The 25,937-nt window shown below is 36.3% G+C and overlaps 1 protein-coding gene across 1 annotated transcript; it reads right to left on the minus strand.

Moving 5' to 3' along the window:
- Window positions 1–1,827: 1,827 nt before the first annotated feature.
- LOC144354646 (uncharacterized) lies at window positions 1,828–24,807 on the minus strand. Its single transcript, XM_078010304.2, has 7 exons — window positions 24,556–24,807; window positions 8,323–8,369; window positions 4,931–5,128; window positions 3,820–3,994; window positions 3,135–3,301; window positions 2,141–2,680; window positions 1,828–1,923 (listed from the first exon to the last, which is right to left on the minus strand). Exons 2-7 carry the CDS (start codon window positions 8,347–8,349, stop codon window positions 1,840–1,842), a joined length of 1,191 nt encoding a protein of 396 aa, XP_077866430.1. The 5' UTR covers window positions 8,350–8,369; window positions 24,556–24,807; the 3' UTR covers window positions 1,828–1,839.
- Between the last annotated feature and the right edge of the window lie 1,130 nt (window positions 24,808–25,937).

A 25,937-nucleotide genomic window follows, 5' to 3' on the forward strand; every position in this document is an offset into this window, starting at 1 on the left:
CAAAAGTTACAAAATACCCCCAAACCCCAAAGCGAGAAAAATATACATTACATCCATAAAATAGTCAGTATATCAATCGTCCATAATTGAAATGTAAAATACATTCAATATTGAGAAACGTTATTTATAGCAACGGAATATAAGTGAGCATTAATGTATTGGTGAATCGAATATTGTAGTATTATTATTTCAATTAGCTCAGCCAAAAGGGTATCAGATCTAGACATTAATGTGCATTCTTTATTTTGAAGAAAATGAGAAAGTATAGGCGATAATGGTTAAGTAAGTACTGATGAAGATCCAAACAAGAATGAATGTTTCATAGGCAATATTGTTTGAAGTTAATACTTTGATTTATATTGGATTTCACAGTGGCCTAAACTCACAGTGGGTTATTGGATTGTTATATGAATACTAAATGGAGAAATAGTATAAGCTTGAAGGTTTTGAGAGTGGTTTAAGGCGTGTTTCGCAATGCTTATCAAGAATCGTGTATGACATTGACGAAATCATAATATGATGGGATAGCACACACCATATTCGGGTAAATCATTCATTTGCATATATACGAAATATGTGCAATGGTTATCGAAGACGTAATATTTTCTAAAATGAATAAATGTATTTGCACATGTACCGCACATTGCATGTATGATATATTTCCTACACACTTGTTTATTGCCTATTTGTATTTAATCTTGTTTTGAATGTTAAAGAGAAATATATAATTATTTACTAAATAAAACTACTGTTGGTTCAAATAAAAATAATCAATTGTCTATCTACAGCAATAAATAAAATAGAAAAATCGAAATATGCCCTGAAACCCAAGTAAGCTAGAATTGAATATATGATGGGAAAATTAACTTTGTATAAATCATCCATTATTAAAAAAAGCATTGACATGTCGATTGATCGTTTAGTTTGGGAATATTGTTGGATTACAGAGTAATTACCTGTTCTATTTCATTTTCCTTACCATAATTTCTTTATGTCAAAGGGTAATATCATTAATGCCAATGTTTAGTGAAAGTGGTGCCATATGTGATATGACATCATTACGTAATACAATGTTCTGAGACCGATTATTGTTTGTAAATGATATATGACAACATAGTAAAGTAGAATGGTCTTAACACAAAGTAGGAAAGCGGTGGATTATATGAAAAAGTGGATTTAGTGGATTAGTACGTGTTTTATTGTCTCATCAATGATGTATAAATGTCAACACAATCATGATATGTGAAACAAGCTTTCATTACACACACAATATTGCGACTAAACCGCACAGTGTAATTATAATAATAGCACGTTTCGAGCATTGGTTCTATTATCGATTCTATGTATTCTTGGGTGTGTCTAATCGGAAATGAAATTTAAAATAAGTAAATAAATATAGCATATATACAAATTTGAAAAATTTAGTTTACAATGCATAGATAAAATCTGGCTAGAATAATTGTTAATCTCACAAAAAATGTCAAAAGTGCAAATGAAGTTCTACTTATTAGAGTAAAGAATAATAGTACCCTTTTCGCGGAGTTCGGCTAATCAATCAAATAAGTTATCAATAAGTTAAGTTATCAAAAGCCATTATCTTTTTGCCATTAGATCACAGATCAGAGGTGGAAATGTGCTATTGTTTTCAATTATACATTGATATGTTGTAATAATAAAACTATATACATTCTCCAAGTTTGAAATAATTCTTAAATTCTAGAACATAATTGTAGAACATAAGTTTGGACGGATGATCGCAATAAATATATTGCCTTTAAGTTTCAGGTTTTTTATATGAATAAAATGTTCATGTTCGGTGCATATGCCATGTGCTTTTCTCTACATGATTATGCATTTTTTGTTTTTCTTGTTTGGTGTAAGAGGCGCCGTGTCTGTTTCGTCAGTTAACTCTCCATGACTGATCTAGAAAAGAGAAATATGAAATGAATGTGATATTTGGTATCAGGTTCTTTCGAATTCGTTTTAATTTTCATACACTAAGAATAGTTTTCATAAAGAAACAGAAATATCTCTACTAGTAACAAAGTTATATTATATGGAATCATTTATTTTTCCAAAGCGAGTATACTGAGGTGCCCACAATCATTGCACATATCTACGCATTTTAAGTTATTCCTACCCTTGTCCGCTTTTCTTGATCCATCTTCTCACCCCACGCTTCTCTTATATTTCCCTGCGAACCAGATGCATTCTCGGAATCTGAAATGTACTTAGCATATTCTTTAGAGGTTGACGGTTTAACGCTTTCTTCACTCCCAGCTGATTTCATTGTAGAGATACTTGGCGATCTACCGTCGGTAGCATGTTCTGAGAAGTCGGATGCGCAACTGACATTGGAATTTGCTCTCTCAGCAACATCTCCAAATGACAACCTTGTATCCATTGGAACCTTTAGATGCGTTTCGCCATAGTTCTGCGTGACAAAGGAGTTGTTCCTGTTATATCGTTCGATCACAGCCTCTTTAATAACTTTGTCCTTTTTTGATCTACCATACTTAGCTTGTCGTTTGTCTTTAAGCGTTCTATTGTATATAGGACATGTACACTGCCTGCAATCACACACTGCGTTACTGGTCTTCCTACTATCGTATTTATTTCTACTACTGGCAGATGTATGGCGCTTTTCTTTTCCACATGTGCATATCTTTTTCTTGAGTGGCTTAGCATGAAAAAAATAGAATAAAATGGTCATTTCGTAACTGCGATAACTAGCTACCTACATATTTGTTTATTAATCATTGTTTGAAAAGGTATTCCTCCCCCCCCCAAAAAAACAACAGGAAATTCAATATGTAGAACATGAGAGAACGCACGTAAGTGCTTACAGCCATAATTTGTAGAATATTTTGTCATTACAGAGAGTGCTTTCTATATGCTAACAAATATTTACAACCAATGTAACGTAATAGAAAAGTTACTCGCAGTGCGGACAGAAAGATATAGGAGAGGCAACGGAACGAAATATAGAAGAAAGTGTTTCACATGCGCGTGAAATTAGAACACGTGGAAATTGATGCACATGAAAGGGGATACTCGCCCAAATCGCCAAAGTATTTAGTCTATTTAGTAGCAGTTTGATATATATTCGATTTGATGATCCACTTTGTACTTACTTTGAGAGTTATTGTAATGTCCAGTGGACAGAATTCTGGATCTTTAGTAATATTCTGATAGAGTAATTGCGTTTGTGAGTGTCTGATTCCAGGATCGCCGTCCAGATAAGCCACGATCAGCAACGTCTGCCATCCATTCAGCAAATATTTTTTGCCTTTGCGTTTTGCTGTGATACAAAAAACCATAGTCAAATGTATAAGAATATCATCACAATCATTAGGTGAATCTTCATTTAAGCTCTTTTAGTAGCCTGATTTATTTTGGAGGGGAGTTTTAACAAAAGTTTAAGGTAATGATAAAACGTTATGCCGAATGCAGCATAACATAAAGTGTAATGTAATGTATTATATTATGTTGGGGCGAAGATGTACAGACGAATATGGATCGGGTCCATAGTAATGATTTAACGGAAAATTAAATGACGCATATCAACTGTGCCAATCAGTCACACTACTCTGTTCTGTGTAAAATAAACGATGGCTGCGAAAACATGTATGGGCTTTTATTGGCGTTTACGGGCTTCCATCATTCTCCAATCGATGCTTCTACTCGAAAGTATGAGTCATATATTTTTTTATTATTTTTGGGAGTAGTAATATTGAAATCACAATATTTGAACCAGAACTGGCCCAACTACATGAAGAAGACAGATTGTTAGACCGTAACCCGTTCTGCCCAACTCACCTAAACCGACATCGAGCACGTCCTGGGACACCATATCGTACAGAATACGTCCACCTGTTTCCGTTCTCCCATATGTCACAGCTTGTATGGCATCAATCACCAAGTCAGATTCTCTGAAATCAAATTTCCAACTGACAGAGGCACTTGCGTAGCCAGAACGACGAGTGAGATACACCTGGTGATTGGGAATATATATGTTTGTGATATTATCATTTAATTGAAAATTGAATTATTGTGAATGCAATCTTATCTATCGTGGATATCGTCCATATTTCATCCGAATATTAATATAAACAAGGATAAGCAATTAATTATATATTATACATTCTTTTGGCATTCGTTAATTACCATTGGGTTTTTCAGCCAATTTGCCTCTCAACTTGTAGCTTTATTATGAGAATATTTAATCGTGGGATATACATATTACTATTTATTCTCGCACAACCAGTATAAATATGTTTTTTAGGTGTATTATGCAAGCGTACAGATGTGTTTGTAATATATTCACCATCACATAAGATTATGATGCATGTAATTTGCATATGATATGAGGTATAGATTTCTCGTATATTCTGTGGCTATGAATACACCTGGGTTCACCTTGTGCTGTATTTTGTTATAGCTCGATAGAGCTTCACACTGTAGACATTAAGTATTAATAAACTGTACATTACGAGGTTTAATATAGTTCAAACCAGTCTAATAACGCACTTTTATTAGAGCGATAAATTGTATAATCAATAAAGGTAGCGTCATTATTGTTCACACATAACGTATTGGAATTGTGTATTCAGTATTAACAATGTGTTCCATTCAGGCGGCATTTCAAGCAAAGCGTGAGCTCGAACTGCTGGCTACGTGCATTGAGCATTTGCAATCCTTTTAATAAAATCGACAGGCTATAATGCAATTGTGAGGTACTTTACCAGAGATGAAAAGGGCCTTTCAAATCATAGTTTTAGAATGAGGTGAACGATATCATCTAAATGAATATAAGAGTGTTGTCGACAATATCTATGCATGAGTCTGCGTGTGATCCGGGGAATTGAGAAATAAGCGAGTGTCCATTGTTTGAGTCATGTCTTTGATGTGCTTGATACTAAATATTTACCTGTTCTTCGCCATTATTTTCAACCCAAGAACGTTTTATATTCACCATAGTGTAGATTCCCCTTTTCCATCCCTTAATGCAATCGACGTCGCCGCTATATCGGTAATATCTATCATCTTTCCCATTGTACTTTATATGAAACAGCCGATCTTTTTTCTCCTTTTCCGATAAGTGAAAAACGTTGCCCAAACTCTCAACCTGTAGAGAAATAATGATACTAGAAAATAATTGTTGACATTGACACATTATTGCAGTATAGTAAGGAGTCCGTTTAACTATGCATGGTCCTCTTGGATATCAAATTAAAACTTGACACCTAAAACATCTTTACTTTTAAAAAGATTTAATATCAACAGTTGACTTTAGAGTTTGTTTAGGTATGAGTTCAGAATCGTGTGTGTAATTACAGTATTGCTTAACGATGTTAGCATTGTGTTATCATTAACAAGAACGGCATACGTTATATACAGATAGTGATCGTAAGAACGAATCACATTAGCGAAACTAACGAGCGTTCTTTTGTATATACGTGAGGGACACGGTCTCTTGCTAAACTGTGACTGGAATGCGACAGTTGCAATAGCGATTAGAGATGAGTAAACTACGTGCACTAATTTATTAATTTGAACAAATGCTTTATATTGAAACCACTGATTTATGATAATTTCATCTTCATACAAGGATTGTTTATCTCCGCGAGAAGCACGCTGGAGTACATTAATACTTGCATTTGTTCCGTAGTGACGTGTTATATCTCGGATATTACACGCTGTCGAACGGGTGAGTTAACTTTCAGTGGTAAAACCTTCACGGTTCGTCGCGTAGATATGACTGATTGCACCGTTAATGGTACTAGGAGACATCGGCATCAACCCGGCACACGAGAATCAGAAAATGTTTTATGAATTGCGAGTGTCATTTTACGTGTTTGTCAGTTTACTGTGACGATATTAGCATCGTATCCCCTAAATATGCAACTCGTGCAATGCATTTAAACATATACAAATCTCAGTATAAAGCACGAGATGTAACATTGGGGAACGTTTCGGTGCAGTGAACTAAAACAAGTGTGTGGTATTCCCGTCAATGTGGACAAATGGACTCGATTTTGCCATAGAATCTGCGATAGGAACAATTATAATCAGCGATGTATATCTTTGAGAAGAAAAGGTCACTGGGGTTAAAAATTCGTTCAGCAACTTAATCAGCGCAATCAATTATCGAATAGACAAGACGCGAAATGTCTGATATGCGATATACGTTATTTCATTTATGTGCTTTTAGAGTCACACACATGGGAGTTGATCTTCGCTCGATTTCTTAAATGTATGATACGACAGTGAAGCAAACCCGGCCAGTCATTCAGCGAATGAAGTTTGCTAATTCCCATGTACATCTATCAATCAAATCTCGATAAATTCTGATGAGTATTCGGGGTGTCATATTATGTGATGCTGTTGGGAAATTATCTGCACTAGTATTTACAGTAGTTATATTCGTTGAATGTTCAATGTATGGCACAAACACTTGACACGTCGATTCTAGATACGAAAATGAGTTGGTAAATATTTCGACATTCTAGACGCATATGTGGATGTACATGTATTATAAATATCTTCTGCAGAAGTAGAATATATTTAATACTATCTGGCAATGTACCTGATTTACGATTATTACGACTAAAATACTACCAGTACAGTGAATTGCTAAACGATGCTTGTGCGAGCAAGCTGGCGACTTATTGTCGCGTTGCAAGGTTACAGACGGAACTATCGCGAAACATCGTGTTTTCTTATCAGGTAACGGGGCAAGATTAAACGTTATGAAATAATTCATGAACGTTAACATCGCGCGACGTGACCATTATGAGATGTGGGTTGCAAGGGACACTTTAGTTTGACCTTGAGAGTTGATGTGGGGGGGGGGGGGATTTATAAAGCTTTCAAGTTGATGTCAGTACAATTTCCACTCCGCCAACCCATTACTCTTCGTGCGTAGAGCGTAAAATATGCGATCCACGAGTATTTGCGAATTTGGTCCATCACTTATGTATCTCTTCCAGACCAATTTTTATTTCAAATACCGTTTCGAGTGTTTGTATCACATTTGTGCTTCAAATTTATTTCCATGTCTCAGCATTACATTTAAAATGTAAGTTGGCATAATATAATCGCCATAAACTGCCACTTATATGTGCATATATATATATATTTATAATACCGAGTCGTATACTCGATTAAGGCGGTGGTTTATTAAAAATTGACACCATTAACGTGACACCATTAACTGTTCATTAGTGAATCGATTCGTTCTCATTGGTCGATCGGTACCACGTGTAACAACAGATGACGTAGACATGGCTCGAAATACACCACAATAATTTCACATACATGTACACCAGATATCAATTAAAAAAATCCTGGTATATTACTTATAAAAACCAAATATAGCATTTAAAACAAATGGTTTTACTGAGAAATAGTTATGTCCATATATGTCCAGTGTTGGACACTAACTGTGGCTTCAAAAATGTTGTGGATTATATGCATTAGATGTAAATATGGATGAGTTCAAATACATTGTCATTTTAGAACATTTATTATTACACCATATCCCTAACAGCCAATCAGATTTGCCCATTTGGAGGTCGGTATATTTGAGTATTGACTTCTCAGTGTGATGAAACTGCCACTTGTGTGAATGGAGAACATTCTGGGTGTTGTCAATGAAATCTTGGACACGAGAGATATTGCGATACAGCTTTCTATATAGTGTTTGTTCAATTCGGTATAATAATGCAAATATTGACCCTAGCCTCGGTCGAAAAAGAGATTTGTCGAAGCCTCGGTCAACAATAGCCCGCTCTTCGGTTCAACAAATGTGTATCGACCTTGGCCCGGGTCAATATTTCTATAATATTATATTATACAAAACCTCGTGTACTTGGGATAAATACATGTGGTAGGTTAGTGATTTTGAAAATTGCTTTCTCGATACTGGCCTAGATATTACTTCGCATATTTAAACCGCAACATAATCAGTCAGGTTATACGTTATAATACCGATTTGGTGTCACTAGTCATAACATGCTATTTCGAGGGTGTATTATGTTTTACCGTGAAGTGTGTTTTCATTTCATGTATTTGTATACGCATGTACATAACAATTGCATGTGAGCAGTATAAACCTAATTCACAATTTGGTATTTTGCGTACAATCTCAATGTACTCGATGCAAGCGCTATGTACACACTCGCGTTGTTATGTGTATTGATTAAGGCGTACCCAATGATACGCAAATACCGTACATTATCCGAAGACTGGCAGTAAATTTAACAAAGTGGTGTATATTGATACGTGGACAATGAGATGAACGATTAGATTAACAATTACCTCATCCGACATTTTTTCGGTAATCATCTTGCGATCACCTCAAGGCGCTGGAAAAGAAAGAGAAAACGGCATTTAATAATGCGATATATGCAAGTATTGGAGAGGCGTGAAGACTCACTCGTAACAATCGAATTACTTCCTTAGAAATGCCTATCTTTGGTGTATACGTCATACAAATCCCATACATCAACAACTCCCATACATATTGACGCTCAAATCAGTTGCAAACAATGCATGTACGGCGGGGAATTGACATCGAGGTTTGTCATTTGGAAAGAAGTAAATCGATGAGATTGTTTGTTGTTGAATGAAATAATACATTGGAGTTACTGCGACACAATTCGTATTCAATCGTGAGAGACTAGCTCCGATAACATTACCTATATAGTCTGTCATCCAATCTCGACTCCAGCAATATGTGGCAATATAGGCTTTAGTGTATACACGTATAGTAGAATACCATGTTACAATATACACCTGCATCGTGCTAGGTTCAGGACAAATACATTCGGGCATGCGCAGAGACTGCGCAAACACATATTGATATGTTAAAATGCCGCTCTATCACCATATGTACAACTGTCGCCACTGAACCATGTCAGTACTTGACAGACCGCTTCTAAACTTCACTAAAGATGAAATCAACATATGTGATATGCAATGTTGCATTGCATGTTAATTAAAATTTATAATTTGATTATCACGGGAGAACACGCTTTTTGAAATTGATGTGTTTTTGTAGTACGGCCTGTTTATTATGTAACTGATGCAAAATCAGAATAAGTGAGGGAATTAGACAGATTCAGCAAGGGGGCGATTAGCATCAATTAGCTTAATTGTTTTTACAAAGTTACATTCCTTAAAAAGAAATTATGCACTTACTTATTCTCTAGGGTTTATGGTTTAACTAACAGTCTAGCGTATATTATGTCGTGCAGTAACCATGGAAATGGGATTATTGGGTGTCGGTAGTATGCAAGAAGTTGTTTAAAATTATTGTGAAAAATAACATCAAAGGCGCAAAGTACATATATATAAACGTCATTAGTAACTTATATATTCATAATGTATCTGGAATTAATATTACTACTCTATGAGTTATACCTGTACACTAGATATATACAAAGCATTACGCATGTTAATGACATTATTATTTTCAGATCTTTTAGACCAATGGATAATCGAGTTTTAGGAAAAATTAGATTACTTTGTATCCCGACTGAGACTACTTATATCGATTATCACGCGTCGCTTGTTATTTTGTGAATGTTGATATACTAGGTAGTTCACCGCAACCTAGTTATTCGCAGCAAATTGCAGATGCAACCGGCAAGCGTTGATGTTAAATGAACAATTGATGGTAAGTGGTGAGCCTGGTCTGCTAGTTGAATTGATCAATTAAATTATAGCGGGGGGTTAAAAGCTGTTTAGATATTCTCTCGAACAAAACATTTAATCACTTTCCTATCTCCCCTGTAGAACTCCTGCGAACAACCACGCCTTTCTTACACAGCAAACCCACCACCATTGGGGCAATTCTAAAAAAATCCCCTGCCATGAAAGCATTTTAAAATTGCCTTGTTCTCAAGCGTTTGCAAAAAATGCCCTTGACCTCAAAATCACTTTTTTAAACAGCTCCCCTGGACACCATTCTTTGGCTTATAACAAATAAAATGTTTCCCCTAAAATAAATGACACGGTGTACACCACAAGCTATATCAAGACTGAATAGCGTCACTATTATAATTACCATAATTAATAACAAGATTAAACTAAAACCATTTTTATTATAAATTGCAATACGAATGCTGCAATTGTACCACATCATCCATCATTACTAAGCACGAATATTTGACAGTAACGAGACTTCGTAATTAGTATCGGTAATCTATGCATGTTATTAGACACACAAAGTATCCTGTATTAAATGAATGATTTAGAATCAGTTAATGGCACATTTTAACCTGTGTGATCTCAGTGTAATGGGTTGTTGAGAAACTGACGTTGTGTATTATGCAAAATAGAAAGCGACTAACAATTGCGAAACCTATAAAAACGTATATGTATCCGCGTAGGGAAATTGTTTTAAGCGAGAGGGACAGATTTTATACAGGATATTATTAAACAAATAATCACAATCCCAGATCTGAAGCAGTCAGTGATGTTTTTTTCCATTTGATGAGTGAGTCGGGCTCCCGGTGTTCGGAGATCCGATGTAACAGACGATGTTATATATGTTGTAAGCATTCAGACATTCCTTGTTTTGTAGGTCTTTTCGAACGCATTACAAGCAACGAGATTTTATCTAAAAATCTCCCTAGGGTTTTTCAAAGGGATGACAGTGAAGAAAGTTTTTATATTTGTCCGACCCAATGATTTAATATACTATACGTGTAGGTCAGAAATCATGTTTGTTCATGTGCCCCAATATACAATTACTGGCATACATCTATCTGAATCCGTGTATAGACTTCGATAAGACCAACATGCTAACACCTTATACATGCACTAGTTCTTTCTGTTATATAAATTCGGTTAATTTTCATTAAAAACCTATCACAAAAAATCGGATCACATTAAAAAAGGTCCGTTTAATGGCAACGCTACCTCGGCAGTCGGCGTTTCAAACATGGCCAATTCGGTTGCTCTATTAGACAACACTGGGAACATTTGATGAAGTAAGCTCCTTCGGCTGATTACCTAAAGGCACATATTGAAAACTCGCCATGCATTTATTTACACAAGCTGCGATAACTATTTCATTCAATTACGTGTATCCGGCAACTACGGTATGTTTTTACCAACGTGAAGATTTCTTGACAATGTGAATACACAATGAAAATATTACAGTTCAGATTCGCCGTAGAGATTTCCTAGTTGTGGCGAGCTCGTAAACTACGTTTTCAATTGCCATGTTGCAGCGGAGCAGTGACATGCGTTATGGCACACTGTCATGAGATGGTTACGTTTTCCCGAAGACTATATGTTGTAATGAAAAAGTTACGTCTTCCACCGCTAGTAAGACTGCTAGTATATCTTAAAAGGATAAGATAGACTTCGTACATTAGACTAGGCACGATTCCATTAACTCCATATGAGTTGATGTCTCTCAGTAATATATTTTCAGCATAGAAATAATTAAAATTATTCATTTTATTCTCTTGGATTTTTTTCCCAAATTATATAACTATATTAAATATAAACAGTGCGCATTAGAGTAAAGTACATTATAGTTACGGCTCACAATCACGAGAGCGTAATAACACGTTGCATGCTTCTGTTACACGTATATTTTATGACGATTTAATGTCATACTGTACATTGTTACGTCCTTGAGTATAAAATGCCGAAGTTAATAGTATACAGAGAATTATATATACAATAACAAACGAATGATTGATACGTATTTATATTATCGCACAATTTTCGAATATGTTTTGTGTTGAAACTGACGAAGCGAACATATATCAACAAAGTGACACTGAATAGATATTTCCAGACGTATAGATTTAAAATATGGGGCTTAATAGATATTTTGATTCCCATTGTATCTGTATTTTTATATATTCACATTGTATGTGTTCCATGCTACTGCTGCATTTTTATTCTACATGTTGTTTGTGGCGTCAGAGATTAGACTTACGCATGTCTATATATCTAGTCACTGTAGGTCCACGAGAATTACGCGCTAGTTTGAAGCCGTCTTTTTTTTTTAGAGACGCTCTGTGTGGCATAATGAGGTGCGCGTCTGCTTAGAGTAACGAGGCGCATTTGGCATGGTCGTGGGTTCAATCTCCCCGTGTTGTGTGTTTATTTGTATCGAAATATGTGAACCATGTTTCCGTGTGTGTTACACTGTTGTTGGTAGAATCAAATACGTTAGACAATACATAGGCAACAGCAGAGAACGTCGATGTAGATAAAACTAAGTTCTGGACAACGTACCTTGGTGCGCCACGTTCTATTACGTAAGCGTTGTGTAAAACATAATGTGTTCACAAGAGAATACTAACTGTTCATATACTACGATGTGTTAAATTTGTTTAAAATTGTATGTTCAATTGCTCACAATGTATTGGGCGGGCATGGTTTCGTCTAAAAAAATGAATTACATTTTCTTGGGATTTTTTACGTATGTGGTGTCTTGGAATATTCCTACGTCATGTCACAGAAAGGAGATTGATCGATACGCGCCACTTATAACACGAAGCGCAAAGATATATGGCAAGGAGACTGGGCCGCTGGAGGACAATGCACGACCTCAGTACGAAGTCAGTCGTAAGCCGTCGTCGAAGCAACCATATTTCAAAAGAATTCAATAGGCGATCCGTTTACGTCACTAGTTTTTTCTAGCTACCAAAGTTGGAATCTGCCATTTTACAGCTACATCATTAGAATGGATTTTGGCACAGTTTTACTGAAAAGATCATTTTCCATTATAGTATATAAAGCATAGTATATTACGTAACGGCGCATAGAATGATGTGATATGTATTCTGGAGTCATTATATTACGTTATAGTATACACTCTTATTAATTGTTATAGCGTAATGTAATATAGTGTAACGTAACGTAACGTAACGTAGTATATTGCAATAGTGAAATGTTGAGCTAACGATGGTATATAATAATTTAGTGTTCAGTTATAGTTGTTCATTTTACGTCCCAACATTTCAGTTTTAGTCACCAAATTTACCGACTCACTTTGTTAAAATATATAAAATATCCCCTGAATGTTATTCATATCAACGCGGGCTTCTCGCGGCACATCGCCGCGTATCATTTTATAGTTGATTAATAGAGCACGTAGCATGGTAGTATGTTGTGTATGGGCAGTGAACAATACCCTGGAGTACATGCATACATTATGTTAACAAGTTTAGCTTTTAATGTTAACGGGATCTTAGATGAGCAATATTGTCTAATAACGTGTTTCTAATCCTTCCCCAGTCCCCCAATTAGTATTAAAACCACTACAGCAGCTGCTTTCACTACATGAAACGTCGATGACGTCACTCCCGTGTTACTTTTTGAGATAACAAACTATACCATAATTTATCTACATTTTAATCAAGGATATTAAAGGTCGGGAGGGCATTTCATCAGAAAATTGAGAGATTTATCCAAAGATACACTCACTTTATCCATTATACCAAATTAGCGATTTTCCATTGTGGCACGCGCGGATATGAAACGCAATGTACACCGTGTAGTCAGGATGAGAAATCGTACAGGCTAATTATTTGATGGTTGCCATCGCAACTGATGAGGAACAGAAGATAGCATCTACTGTAAAATATGTAAAGATTACATGGATCGATGAAGAGGCACAGATAATCAGTATGGGTATAAAAAATGGAAAATACTTAATGGCTTGAATCAAAACAGGATGCCATTACCAAGTGATATATGAAGGAACCACGCACGGGGAATAGTCAATACTATGTAGAGCGCACGAATACAATTGTAATTTGGTTACGTGTTTCGAGTATTTTACTTTCATTTGCAAGTGTGGGTGGGTAGCTTTTTCACATTTCACACCAAAGTGTAGAGTAAATGACGTAGAAAACTAAAGGAAGATATAATATAATATATTGATGAAATAATGTAAGGCAAGCCAGTTCCGTATTAGTTGAAATATCTGGTAACATTTCTCTGAGTAAAGTGTACGAAATCTTCGATGAAAGCCGCAATACGTATGCATATCACGACACCAAACAAGCCCTATTTGTCTCGATACAATCTAGACTACCATAGCGATGACAGAGATTGATAGAAAACACGTAACACACATTTGTGCAGCTACTGTTTTCCCGTACAAGATAAACGTTCGAGGTGGAATAATTTGTGGCGATTGCTGACGTCGTGTTTATCCAGAATACATACACCCTGTCTGTATTCGTCAACAAATACAGGAAATAGCACGCATACTGTGTTGCTAGTCAGTCAGTCTGTGTGTGTGTGTGTGCGTCGTTAACTATATTAGAATCTGATTTCACGAAACGAGAGCTCCATTGGCAAAACTGGTAGGTAATAAAGGAGAATTATAAGACGCGTTCCTCTCCATTACATCACATTGAATCGGGAACAGTCATCATATCAGTAAGCTTAAAAAGGCATCCTTAAATTTATGAACCAAGAATTTGTATTGATTGTAAAATAAAATTTAATATAAACACTGGGGAAAACGTATGTAATGAAGCTTTCCAAAAAGACGGCAACATCCGACCCCCGGAGAGACGTTTCCTTTATAATTTATTGTTTTTATTGTTACTTTGTTATTTTTCTTTATTTAGTTGTGTGACCTTATTGTTCTCTTCAAAAGTTCAATAAATAATGACGTAAGTTACAATGATTATCAAATCAAAGAATTAATAGTATTGCTACCGGAATAAGAAACGTATTCCCCCGGTGTAAACTACATACTCTGAATGACAAATTACTAGTATCATATTTGTCGTCCTCAGAAAGCTGTCGTGTAGTGCTTACATTAATATTATCGATGACAACTTTGGACCAGATAGGGTCGTACAATTCATGTCTTGAAATTCCGAACGGCAGCTGCACGGGAAAGAATTTTCAACTGTGTGACAGCGTTATTTGGTAATTTAAAATTGTATTTCTTGCACTGTGCCTTATGAATAACAATAGCCATGTCGTGTGAAAAGATGCATATTACTTACTATTTTGGCGCCGAACGTCTACGAACAAATCGTGGATTGTTAGAGATTTTTTGAAACAACATCGTTTTTTTTGTTCACCATCAATGAGAGACATACAAATAATGCGATGTCGTGTTTTCTAGAAGTAGTATACACAAAATATGGATCTCGAAAAAAAAGAGATTGTTCTACCCTACATACTACTATGTATGACAAATTAAAGCTATATATTAAGAACATTATCCATTAGGCACTTACAATGATTGTAGGTGTTACATACATACATAGCATTTGGATATGACTCCAACTACATCTTTAAGAGCAAGACTGATATATTTTTCAACAAAATATAGGAATTCCAATGGAACAAATTGCACTTCCTTGACTGTAGATTTATTTATATGAAGTATTACGGAAATTACATAAAAACAACAGGTAGAAGGGCGCCAAATCATTTCACATTCACATTTCGATATATTGATGACATACCTTATTTCAGTGATGTATTCAGAGGATTGAGATAAAGGGAATGCTGAATCATTCGTTTCATACTTACATATGTATCGTGAATTTGACCAGCTTTCTACCAGACTAAAGTGAGATAACTTTAATTTTAACTATCATCAATGTTTACATCTTTGCAACATTATCGCACTTTCTGTCGCTTATGGGGTATATATTTCTCAAGTCATTCGGTATGTCAGGGCCTGTAGTACATATGCAGACTTTGTGTTTTAGAGAACGACTTGGAGATATACGGGGGCTGTACTTAAAATCAATAAACCTGTTACAAAGATGATCTCAGATGCCATCAATGTCAATGTCAAAAAACACTTGATTATGATTGAGAATGATATAAGACGGGTGGCACATGTGAAGCAGAAACCTGGTCAGTTTTTTCAAAACATCTGACATCACTTCCTGTATATCACGGAATCCATATATGTTTATATTACTTATTTTGCTGTGTGGTGTAGTGTATTTGTCAGTTGTTTTTATTTTGTTCTTGGGAACTGTTTTCAGTTATTTGTTTTGTGTTCTTGTAAATTCCCTGTACGACTTTTGTTCAAGGATCTGTGGTTGGGTATGTTATTTTGAGCACTTTCAGCAAAACATTCCACAACATTATGGACAGTCATCTTGCTTATTGAGCAAATTATATTGTGCGTTATTGGATTTTTCAAAGGAATTTACTGAGCATCAGATTGTGTGGTATCTTCTTTGGAAATGTAATGCACCTGGTAAAATTATCAAAATTCTCACTTGGATTATGTTAGGGCTCTATGTTAGGCTCTTTCATGGTTTCATTTTTTTTATCAACAAGTGTTAACGAACACTACACTTGACAAAGAGTTTATAACTGACGTCTAATCTAGTATAATTAATCTAATTAGTATTTGATTCGATGTAGTTTTCACATAGCATCACGGATATCAGTATTGGAAAAAAACACGCCTCGTTTCGTTATAAACAGATATATAGTTGTTTCATTTATGCATTTTACGGGATACATAGGGTGCAAACAAGTCTATAACATTGGCAATTCCATTAATGTTATTTTACGTTCAAGAATATTCTACATTATAAATGGCATTGCGACATCCCCTTCCTTAATATATTGTCTACTGAGATATTGCCTTTTTTTCAAAAAAAGAACATTGGTGCCTGGAAAACATTTAAATTTCACAGGAGTTTTATACAAATTCACACCAGATGATACTGTCACGTTTACGTTGTCAGAAACGACGTATTGAAACTGTCTGTAGGTATCACATAATAAATCTATCGTCACAATTGACTATAATGTAGATATCTCGTGTATTTACCAAATTTAACATTACGATAAGTGTATGTATGCGCCACACAATAGCGGTGGGGCTAATTTGTAGAATTGATTAAATACCAATCGAAGAGTTTACGTCATCGCGTCAAATATCAAATTAAAAGCCTGAATTTATCTACGGAAACTTAAAATAAGGACGTAACAAACAACATGACGATACGGTCATTGTGTGATATATATCATTACTCTGTGTTATTTTTTAACATGACGTTTTCAAAATGCGAAATTATTTTCATAATACACACGTACACGTTTTCATTGGTTCATTGTATGATATTATAAAGTACACGACACAAAATCTCCATCTCCATCTCCATGTATTATGTCGTGGTTCTTATGAAATCCATCATATTTACGAGGGGCCAATATCAGTGAACTTTTGCACACAAATAGGCCGCAGTCAAAATCACAAAAAGCCAGTGACTTTCAAACCGACATTTCACTGGCCTAACCCATTTCAAATAATCAAAATAATTTAAGTTGACCTTAAATCTATTCACCCCAAAGAAAATGAAACCGATTTACCGGAACTGCATGTGTTTAACGGAAACAGGAAATTGATTAGTGGCCTCGTTCCACGTTATAATTATTATCGGCCCTTTTTTGCAGCGTATTTCTCCATAGAAACAAGTATGTTAAGTTGTTCGTTATATAGTATATATGTATATTGAATTGCAGCTCCACTGCTTATCGCAATACATATTCCACTCCATTGATAATTTACTTATCACTGGATTTATTAATACAGCCCTTTCTGGTTGTTAACAGTAACAAATGATTGGAAGGAATCCCCTGTGGGCTTTGATAATACTAAGTATTGAAATTACTGAAACAGCAACATTTGCAATTCAGGTTACTAACCGGTAAAGTGTGACTATTTTATGAGCGCCTCTTGGGACCCCAACAAGGACTTCGCCATTTACAGTGGCGTAGAATGGTTAATATTATAGACACTTGTGTATTGTAGGCGGAGTAAGTGTATGAATAGACCATCTGGGACACCTTTCGAAATAAACCACGTAGAATTCGCAGGTGCATGGATAGACTTCCTACGAAGAATACTCATCGAAAGTGTGTGGATAGGCATTGCGTCGTCACGTTCATCATATTGTGGGCATAGTCGTTTCACAAGAAAAATAAGCCTTCAATAGGGATGTCGCAATTAATTAACAATACTCCATTTGAATCGAAATAAATTAAATGTATTAAGAATCGAATTGAATTAAATTAAAATAAATTTACGTTAAATTTGCAAAAAGTAAAGACTTTGGAGGAGATTCAATCTCAACAAATTCAACCACGCTAAAATATGATAGCGTACTCGTAGTACTTCTTGGCATGTATTCTAGTTTCGGTTTCATCGCTTTGCATTTCAAACACGGCGTTGTGCAAATCCGACGTATTGATTATCATTCCATTCACGTATTTACATTCGTGGGCGGTAATAACATGTATCACATAGCAGCTGTGTAGAGTGTATTTAATGTCAAGGTGTAACGACCGGCGTGATTGTTACGTTCGTTTATTGTCTAACATTAACACCCTAATTCCCGTGAATGTGTACTTTGGCCATTCGCTGTACTTAAAATGCCATTTACCGTTCGCTTAATGGTATATCTCGAAGCCAAAAGTTAACACTGAAATCTTAACATTTAAAAAGATTAAGCTATAATTGTAGCGGAGCATGATACAGTTGTACTCCGGATAATATACGATATGTTAGAACAGGATAAGCGACACGCAGGCAAGCAGTCAGTGCGTATGTATCTTAAAGGGCGGTGGTCGTCGCGCAGCGCGTGTTCGAATTTCATGTAAACAAACAATGAAATTTACACGCGTTGTATACGTCCTATTCCCATATCGAATAGAACGCGGTACGACGACCACCGCCCTTTAACGTTATATTTGACACACCTGAGTGTCGCGCACGCGAGTTCGCTCACAAAGATCGGGGTAGTTTATGTCCTACAGCGGGTACTGTATCATGCGTTTATCTGACATCAACCGTAATTACGATAGCCAAGTCTATGGTTATCTATGTTACCGCCGTGTGCGCGATAGTATCGATCTCACATACAGGGGGGATACTATTGTTTAAAGCGCGGTAGTCGTCGCGCTGCGCATGTGCGAGCTATATGGGTCTCATATAAACAAAGATGGCGACTTTGACTGTTGCGCAGATCAACGAGTACGAACTGGGACGTTTCCAAGTTTTAATTAGGTAATTTTCATATTACTCGAAGGTATCAAGGAGTCACCGGCGGTAATCAGTGCAAGTCGCGCCCAGGTCAAACCTCATACTTGTGATTTCCATTTGAAGAGCGCATTGACGACTACCGCGCTTTACGTTATCTCGAATATTCAAGATAGTTCAGTGTACTCTAATGTGCAGAGCTTGATTTGTAGAGTAAGCATAATTTGTGACATCGTTGCACATTACAAAATATATATTCCACGAAGAACTTGATATACACGCTTTCCTATCTATCTGAATTATTACCTGTCACGTTCATTTCTTATGCCCAGTATCAGAAACGCATAATATACGTCAGCGAAGAAGAAGGAAATCAAAATGTGGATACAGAGACTATGTGACGTACATACAGCGTCACAGCGACGAATGTAGTATAAAAGTATCGAATATGATCATTCATAAACCCGCCTCGTCGGAAATGAGAAATCATAATTCGCTCTGGGAGAGGAATTTCCAAATTTAGATCAAGGATTGCTATGGGTCAAGTAGATAGTTAAATATTATCAACAACAATGAAGTGAGATCATGTGAATTTTAGAAAAGTATATTGCAGAGACGATATTTGCTACTTAAATGTTAAATGTGTATATGTATGTACATGTTGTGAGGGGGAGCGTATGTTTTTCTTTCACTATTAACAACACGTGTTCAATATTAGCAAGCATATTATTGGCCGATTCATTATCCAATCAGAGCGTTTTTGTCTCATGCATGCGATAAGGTCGACACGCGTGACTTTGATTTGCAGCTGGTTTGATTATGTTTCGTTCATTTTAACCTGGGGGCATACTACTTTTAAACAAACGTATATACACACACACATACAACCAACTTGAAGGTCAGTGAAATCGAGGCACACTCATGCCAGGGGAATGCATGTACTACAAACAAACTTACTATCATGCATGCACCGATCACAACCCTGCACGTAACAACATGCTGCATTGCAGACCAAGAAAAGTCCTGCAGGTGTTAAAGCATAAATTGAGTTATGCGTGTTGAGAACTCGTTTTTGAGAAACCTCTACCAGAGTACAGTTTTTATATATACATGAAATTCTTGACAAGTACGGTGATGGTTATAGCACCAACAATGCAACTTCGTGTGAATGCGGATTTTGATTTTTTTTTAATTCAATTCAACCTCTAAGTGGACATCCACGTGGGTACGTAGAATCAAGGTCTTTTGGGGTTTTCAATTTAGTGTATATTGTGATGTATTTAATTAATAGCACATAGATCCACTGGTGACTGAATTACAACAGAGTAAAATGTAAGCTGTTAACTTATTGCACACTCTCCCAATCACCGTAGTAACCATCCATCAGGTTATCTGACAAGGTGGTAAGAATTAAAGTGAAAAGGTCTCCATACTTAAAACACCTATTGTTATACTGTGTACCACCATGGGGTTATAGTTATATATTAAAATGAAACACCGTTGTGTGATACAGTAGATTTATGGTTGTGGTCACGAGGTTTCACCCTATGTCATCATCCAACAATTTGAGATATGGTATAATATCTTTGCGATAAGAACCTATAGTAGAAGCGTTATAATACTGACAAAATGGCCGCCATTCACTGAAATACAAAATCAGTTTCTCAAAAACTAGGCTGGTGAACCCAAACTTTTTTAAAGACAATAGCTTTGTTTGCAAAATGAATTATTTCTTGGCATTTGTATTTGTATTGTGGCGTACTTTGAAGCGCCGCGACAGTCCCGCGCGATGTCGTGTTCCATACGAGTAACATGCGACGTCAATCTCGCAGGCAGAGTTCTATTTCTACGAATATACTTTCGGTAATCTAACCGCAAGGAACTCTGGGAAGGAGAATGATGCGACGTATGCACGTAATTCGAATACACGCTGAGTGACGAATGCCACAGTGACGTTTTGAAGAGTGGGAATACGGCGTGGTCTGCCACAGTGCATCGTGATTAGAAGGGACCAAGACTGCTACAGAAAACGCACCTTACTGCAGACAGCACGTTAACGTGTATCTGCCTTCGAGTGTTTTGCCTAAAATATTTCTCCGGCAGTAGCAAAATAAATATATTATTATGTTGCCATGAAAACGGAATATAACTGTTATTTTTAATTGTTCCATGTTATGCCCATTACAACCAGCCTGAAAATGTTTTTTTTTAATGTTAGCTTTTTCATTATTACATTAATATATTGATTATATTATCAACTGCAATTAGTATTTATGCTTTCAAATTCCATTGAAAAGTGATTGAATACTTATATTGCATTATACAGCAGCGCCCTAATTATTAATGCATTCTATTGACCGTGGTACCTCCTAGTAAATCAGAGAAAATATTAACCTATTTATTTGCCAACAGAGCAGCCACTCAAATTCACCTTATCCATAGCAAAACAGATATTGGCCTCGTTACGTGTCAACAGTGAAACTATTGCCCGTATTATTAGTCAACAGAGAATACTTCGCACGATAATTGTAACAACGGAAACAACTATTGCCCACATTATCCTTAAACAGAAACAACTATTGCCCACATTATCCTTAAACAGAAACAACTATTGCCCACATTATCCATCAATAGAAACAACTATTGCCCACATTATTGATCAATAAATAAATAAATACAAATATCACCCATTTTATCCATCAAGGGAAAAAACTATTTCCCAAATTATCCATATACGGAAACAACTATTGCCCATATTAACCATAACAAGGAACAACTATTGCCCACATTATCCATAAACAGAAACGACTATTGCCCGCATTATCTATTTATAGAAACAACTATTGCCGCATTATTCATCAATAGTAACAACTATTGCCCGCATTATCCATTAATAGAAACATCTATTGCCCGCATTATTGATCAATAGAAACAACTATCACCCATTTTATCCATCAAGGGAAAAATATTTCCCAAAATATCCATACACGGAAAGAACTATTGCCCATATTAACCATAACCAGGAACAACTATTGCCTACATTATTGATCAATAAATAAATAAATACAACTATCGCCCATTTTATCCATCAAAGAAAAAAAAAACTATTTACAATATCCATATACGAAAACAACTATTGCCCATATTATTCATAAATAGAAACTATTGTCCACATTATTGATCAATAAAGCAGTCAATAAAGTCACACCATCGTGAACGAACGTTTCTGTGACGTAATCTGGTGTAAAACTCGACGTTCACAGAGTCTACATTGTTTTGATTAGTGTTCATCTTTTCATAAAACAAATATTGTTTTTTTAAGAGATTTGCTATTCTATTCAAAACGACGAACGGCAATACACCCCAGACAGAGTTGGATGTTTGAACGACATTGCATATACCTATCTACGTCATCTTGACGTCACATATATTGTGAACTTACATGTAAGCCGTCAACAGGGCAGCTATTGCCCGACCTATTCATCAACAGAGTAGCTATTGTCCGACCTATTCATCAGCAGAGTAGCTATTGCCCGCCCTAGTCATCAACAGAGTAGCTATTGCCCGCACTAGTCGTCAAAAGAGTAGCTACTGCCCGCACTAGTCATCAACAGAGTAGCTACTGCCCGCACTAGTCATCAACAGAGTAGCTATTGCCCGCACTAGTCATCAACAGAGTATCTATTGCCCGCACTAGTCATCAACAGAGTAGCTATTGCCTGCACTAGTCATCAACCGAGTAGCTATTGCCCGCACTAGTCATCAACAGAGTAGCTATTGCCCGCACTAGTCATCAACAGAGTGGCTATTGCCCGCCATAGTCATCAACAGAGTGGCTATTGCCCGCCATAGTCATCAACAGAGTAGCTATTGCCCGCCCTAGTCATCAACAGAGTAGCTATTGCCCGCCATAGTCATCAACAGAGTAGACATTGCCCGCCCTAGTCATCAACAGAGTATCTATTGCCCGCCCCATATATCAACAGAGTAGCTATTGCCAGCCCCAGTCATCAACAGAGTAGCTATTACCCGCCATAGTCATCAACAGAGTAGATATTGCCTGCGTTGTCTTAAAAACCATCGGATACTCACACGTTATTCTTCAACGGAGCAGTTATTGCCATCAAATCGCGTATTTTACATTTTTTTTCTTTTGATTGTCGTTTACTGCCGTATGTATTGACGATTTAATTTCATTTTCTTGTATTTAGTGGAAATGCTTTGCGTAACAAACGTTTTCACATTACAGGACACTATTACCTCAACCACGCGAAAGTAACGCGATTAACACAGTTGGTCTACTAGTATTTATTATCAGCCATGTCGATTAACGTCGTGTACCTTTTAAAGCATTATCGTAATTTTGAAAAAGTTACATTCGCAGATGGCGCGATTATGCAAATACTTCGTGTAGTGATGCTTTACGAGTCATCCGTTAAGAAATTTATTTCATAATTCTGCCCAAATGGCGATTATCCTGCTAGTTCATATCTCAAGTACATAGAACCTTCTGCACAGCATTCATGCAACGTGTGTAGTACTTGCTCGAAAGTTGACGGAAATGATATTATCGTTGCCAAGGCTACCAAAAAGACAGTGTGATTACCGGGGACAAACTGACAATAGAACACGGCCATGAAATTTGAAAAGGAAGAAACGGCTGAATCAATGCAGGTATGCATATTAATGGAATCGTTTCTTTTATCAGTGCAAAATTAAACATAAAATTTGACCGTTTTAAAACAACCGAGATATTAATTACTGATTGTATTGCTGACAAGTTTAGTTTAGATATCACCGGTGGTGGAATAATTCATGACTATATTCCTTGCTTTCAATGATTTAGGCATCGATTTGGAGTGAAAGTTGCGAATATAGAATACATACATTTGAGGTACAGAAACAGAAAGTTCGAAACAGATATCGATTCAACGTAGAACACTAACTTACTGGCAATTAGTGTGTTAATTTGTTGTAGTAGGGGAGTTACCTCGCCATACACACACATCATACATCAGTGATGTATTTTTTTAAGTAGAGGATACATTATTAAACATCAATGGTGTGTCGTACCTGTCGTGTCGAGACAATACATTAACTAAAACCCGCAATTATGAAATTGTGGTGGTGGGCGAGCGATATCAATAACCGACTACGAGTATCATAGTGTAGTAATCAACCAACATAACATATTAACAACTATGCAGATTTCAAGTTTACAAGCAGACAGCGGGCTATATATTCATCAGAAAAAAAGGGCTATATACGACACAGCCTACAACAAGGCTACAGAAAATCGACGACACGTCTCGATGGATCACACACACTGCGGGTCGTGAGTATCCGTTATTGATTTGATTAATAACGTCGTGATGAAGTGATTGTATAAGTCGTGTAGCAGCGCGTGTATGTAACTCAACACATGCAGAGTTGATGAAAGAGATGGTACGTCGAACCATGTGATATATACTGACACACTGTTATATACCATGAACGGTTTAAATTATTACTGTGAATAAAGTCTGACTACGTACCTTCATACTGCGAGTGTATCGTCCGTGCTGATGTCGGTTACAAGCACCAGTTGCTTGTTAAAGAGTACGGTCTTCAGGTGACAGTCAGCTCAGAGTGCATACTGGGAATATAGCTACACCCCCACGCTGGCAACTCGTACGTGGTGAACAGATTTCAAACCGTTAATCCTACTGAGGACTACTTTCGTATTTACACCTGTGTCTCAAACATTCACTCCTCGAGGATCTAGTTCGCGTAGTAGACTCTCTAACTGCTGCAATATCTGCATGACAGGAGCGCCTATCTCTCTGCTAAAGCGACTATCGATTCACAGTAAGCGGTTCATATACACAGTCACTTGGATGCGCCTATGGATACACCCATTGGTTGTAAACGGCGGTGTTATGTAAATCACTTCAGTCGCTAAGAAGAGAAAGGCCCACAAGCTCATAAACACGGACCATTTATTGTTTATTTAAATGCACATATTAAATATTGATTAAAACGTTTTTCATCCTTCAATTCCCATTTAAAAGACGGTGGTTCAATACGTTTACTATGAAACACAGAGCTATATATGAAAGTAAAATTCGGTTACCGTCATATACCCTCGAGGCGGGGACAATGAACACCGATACTACAAAAGAAAACGTTCGCTTTGGTTGTGTTATTATCGAAATACAACAAGGCAGGTGTGACGTAGGCGTTAATATTATTCCCCGTAGTCGAAACAGGAACTCCAGGGCTGGATAATGCTGGAGGATTAGACAATTTGTCCTTGTTTTAGGTAATACATGATATAGGTGTAGATCATATGCAGCACGTCGTCACACGTTGAAAGCTTTTCTATGTTTGTTCTGGCGTATTTTTACTTTTAAAAGCATTTCATAAATAACGTTCGTTTTCACTTCACCTAATCATATAATTATTACGTAACGTGAAATGTACAGTAACTCAATTAGCAAGGGCAATTACGGTGCTGGTATGTTAGTACTTGAATATTCAAGGTAGTTATCAACCATTTCAATCGATAAACTGTTTACAGTACATGTATATACACGTACCTTTCAGACCATTATGCTCATTTCAACATACTATCGTGTACGTGACCTGATTACGGGCCACCTATCCATTAAAGTCAGCTATACACACACATACACACACACACACACATATATATATATATATATATATATATATATATATATATATATATATATATATATATATATATATATATTCGAATAACAAAGTTCATCAGAAAAAATAAGTCACATCCGCTTCGAGCAAGGCGACATGAACGTAATCAAGTCTAGCTAATCCAAGTAGCCAATCCGTTATCACGTTACACAGATATATGTTCATGTTTCACCATTTGTACAGCCAGATCGTTTGCCCCTCC

The sequence above is a fragment of the Saccoglossus kowalevskii genome, chromosome 16 (genome assembly GCF_978046115.1).
Source record: "Saccoglossus kowalevskii chromosome 16, keSacKowa6.1, whole genome shotgun sequence".
In the NCBI taxonomy this organism is placed as follows: domain Eukaryota; kingdom Metazoa; phylum Hemichordata; class Enteropneusta; family Harrimaniidae; genus Saccoglossus; species Saccoglossus kowalevskii.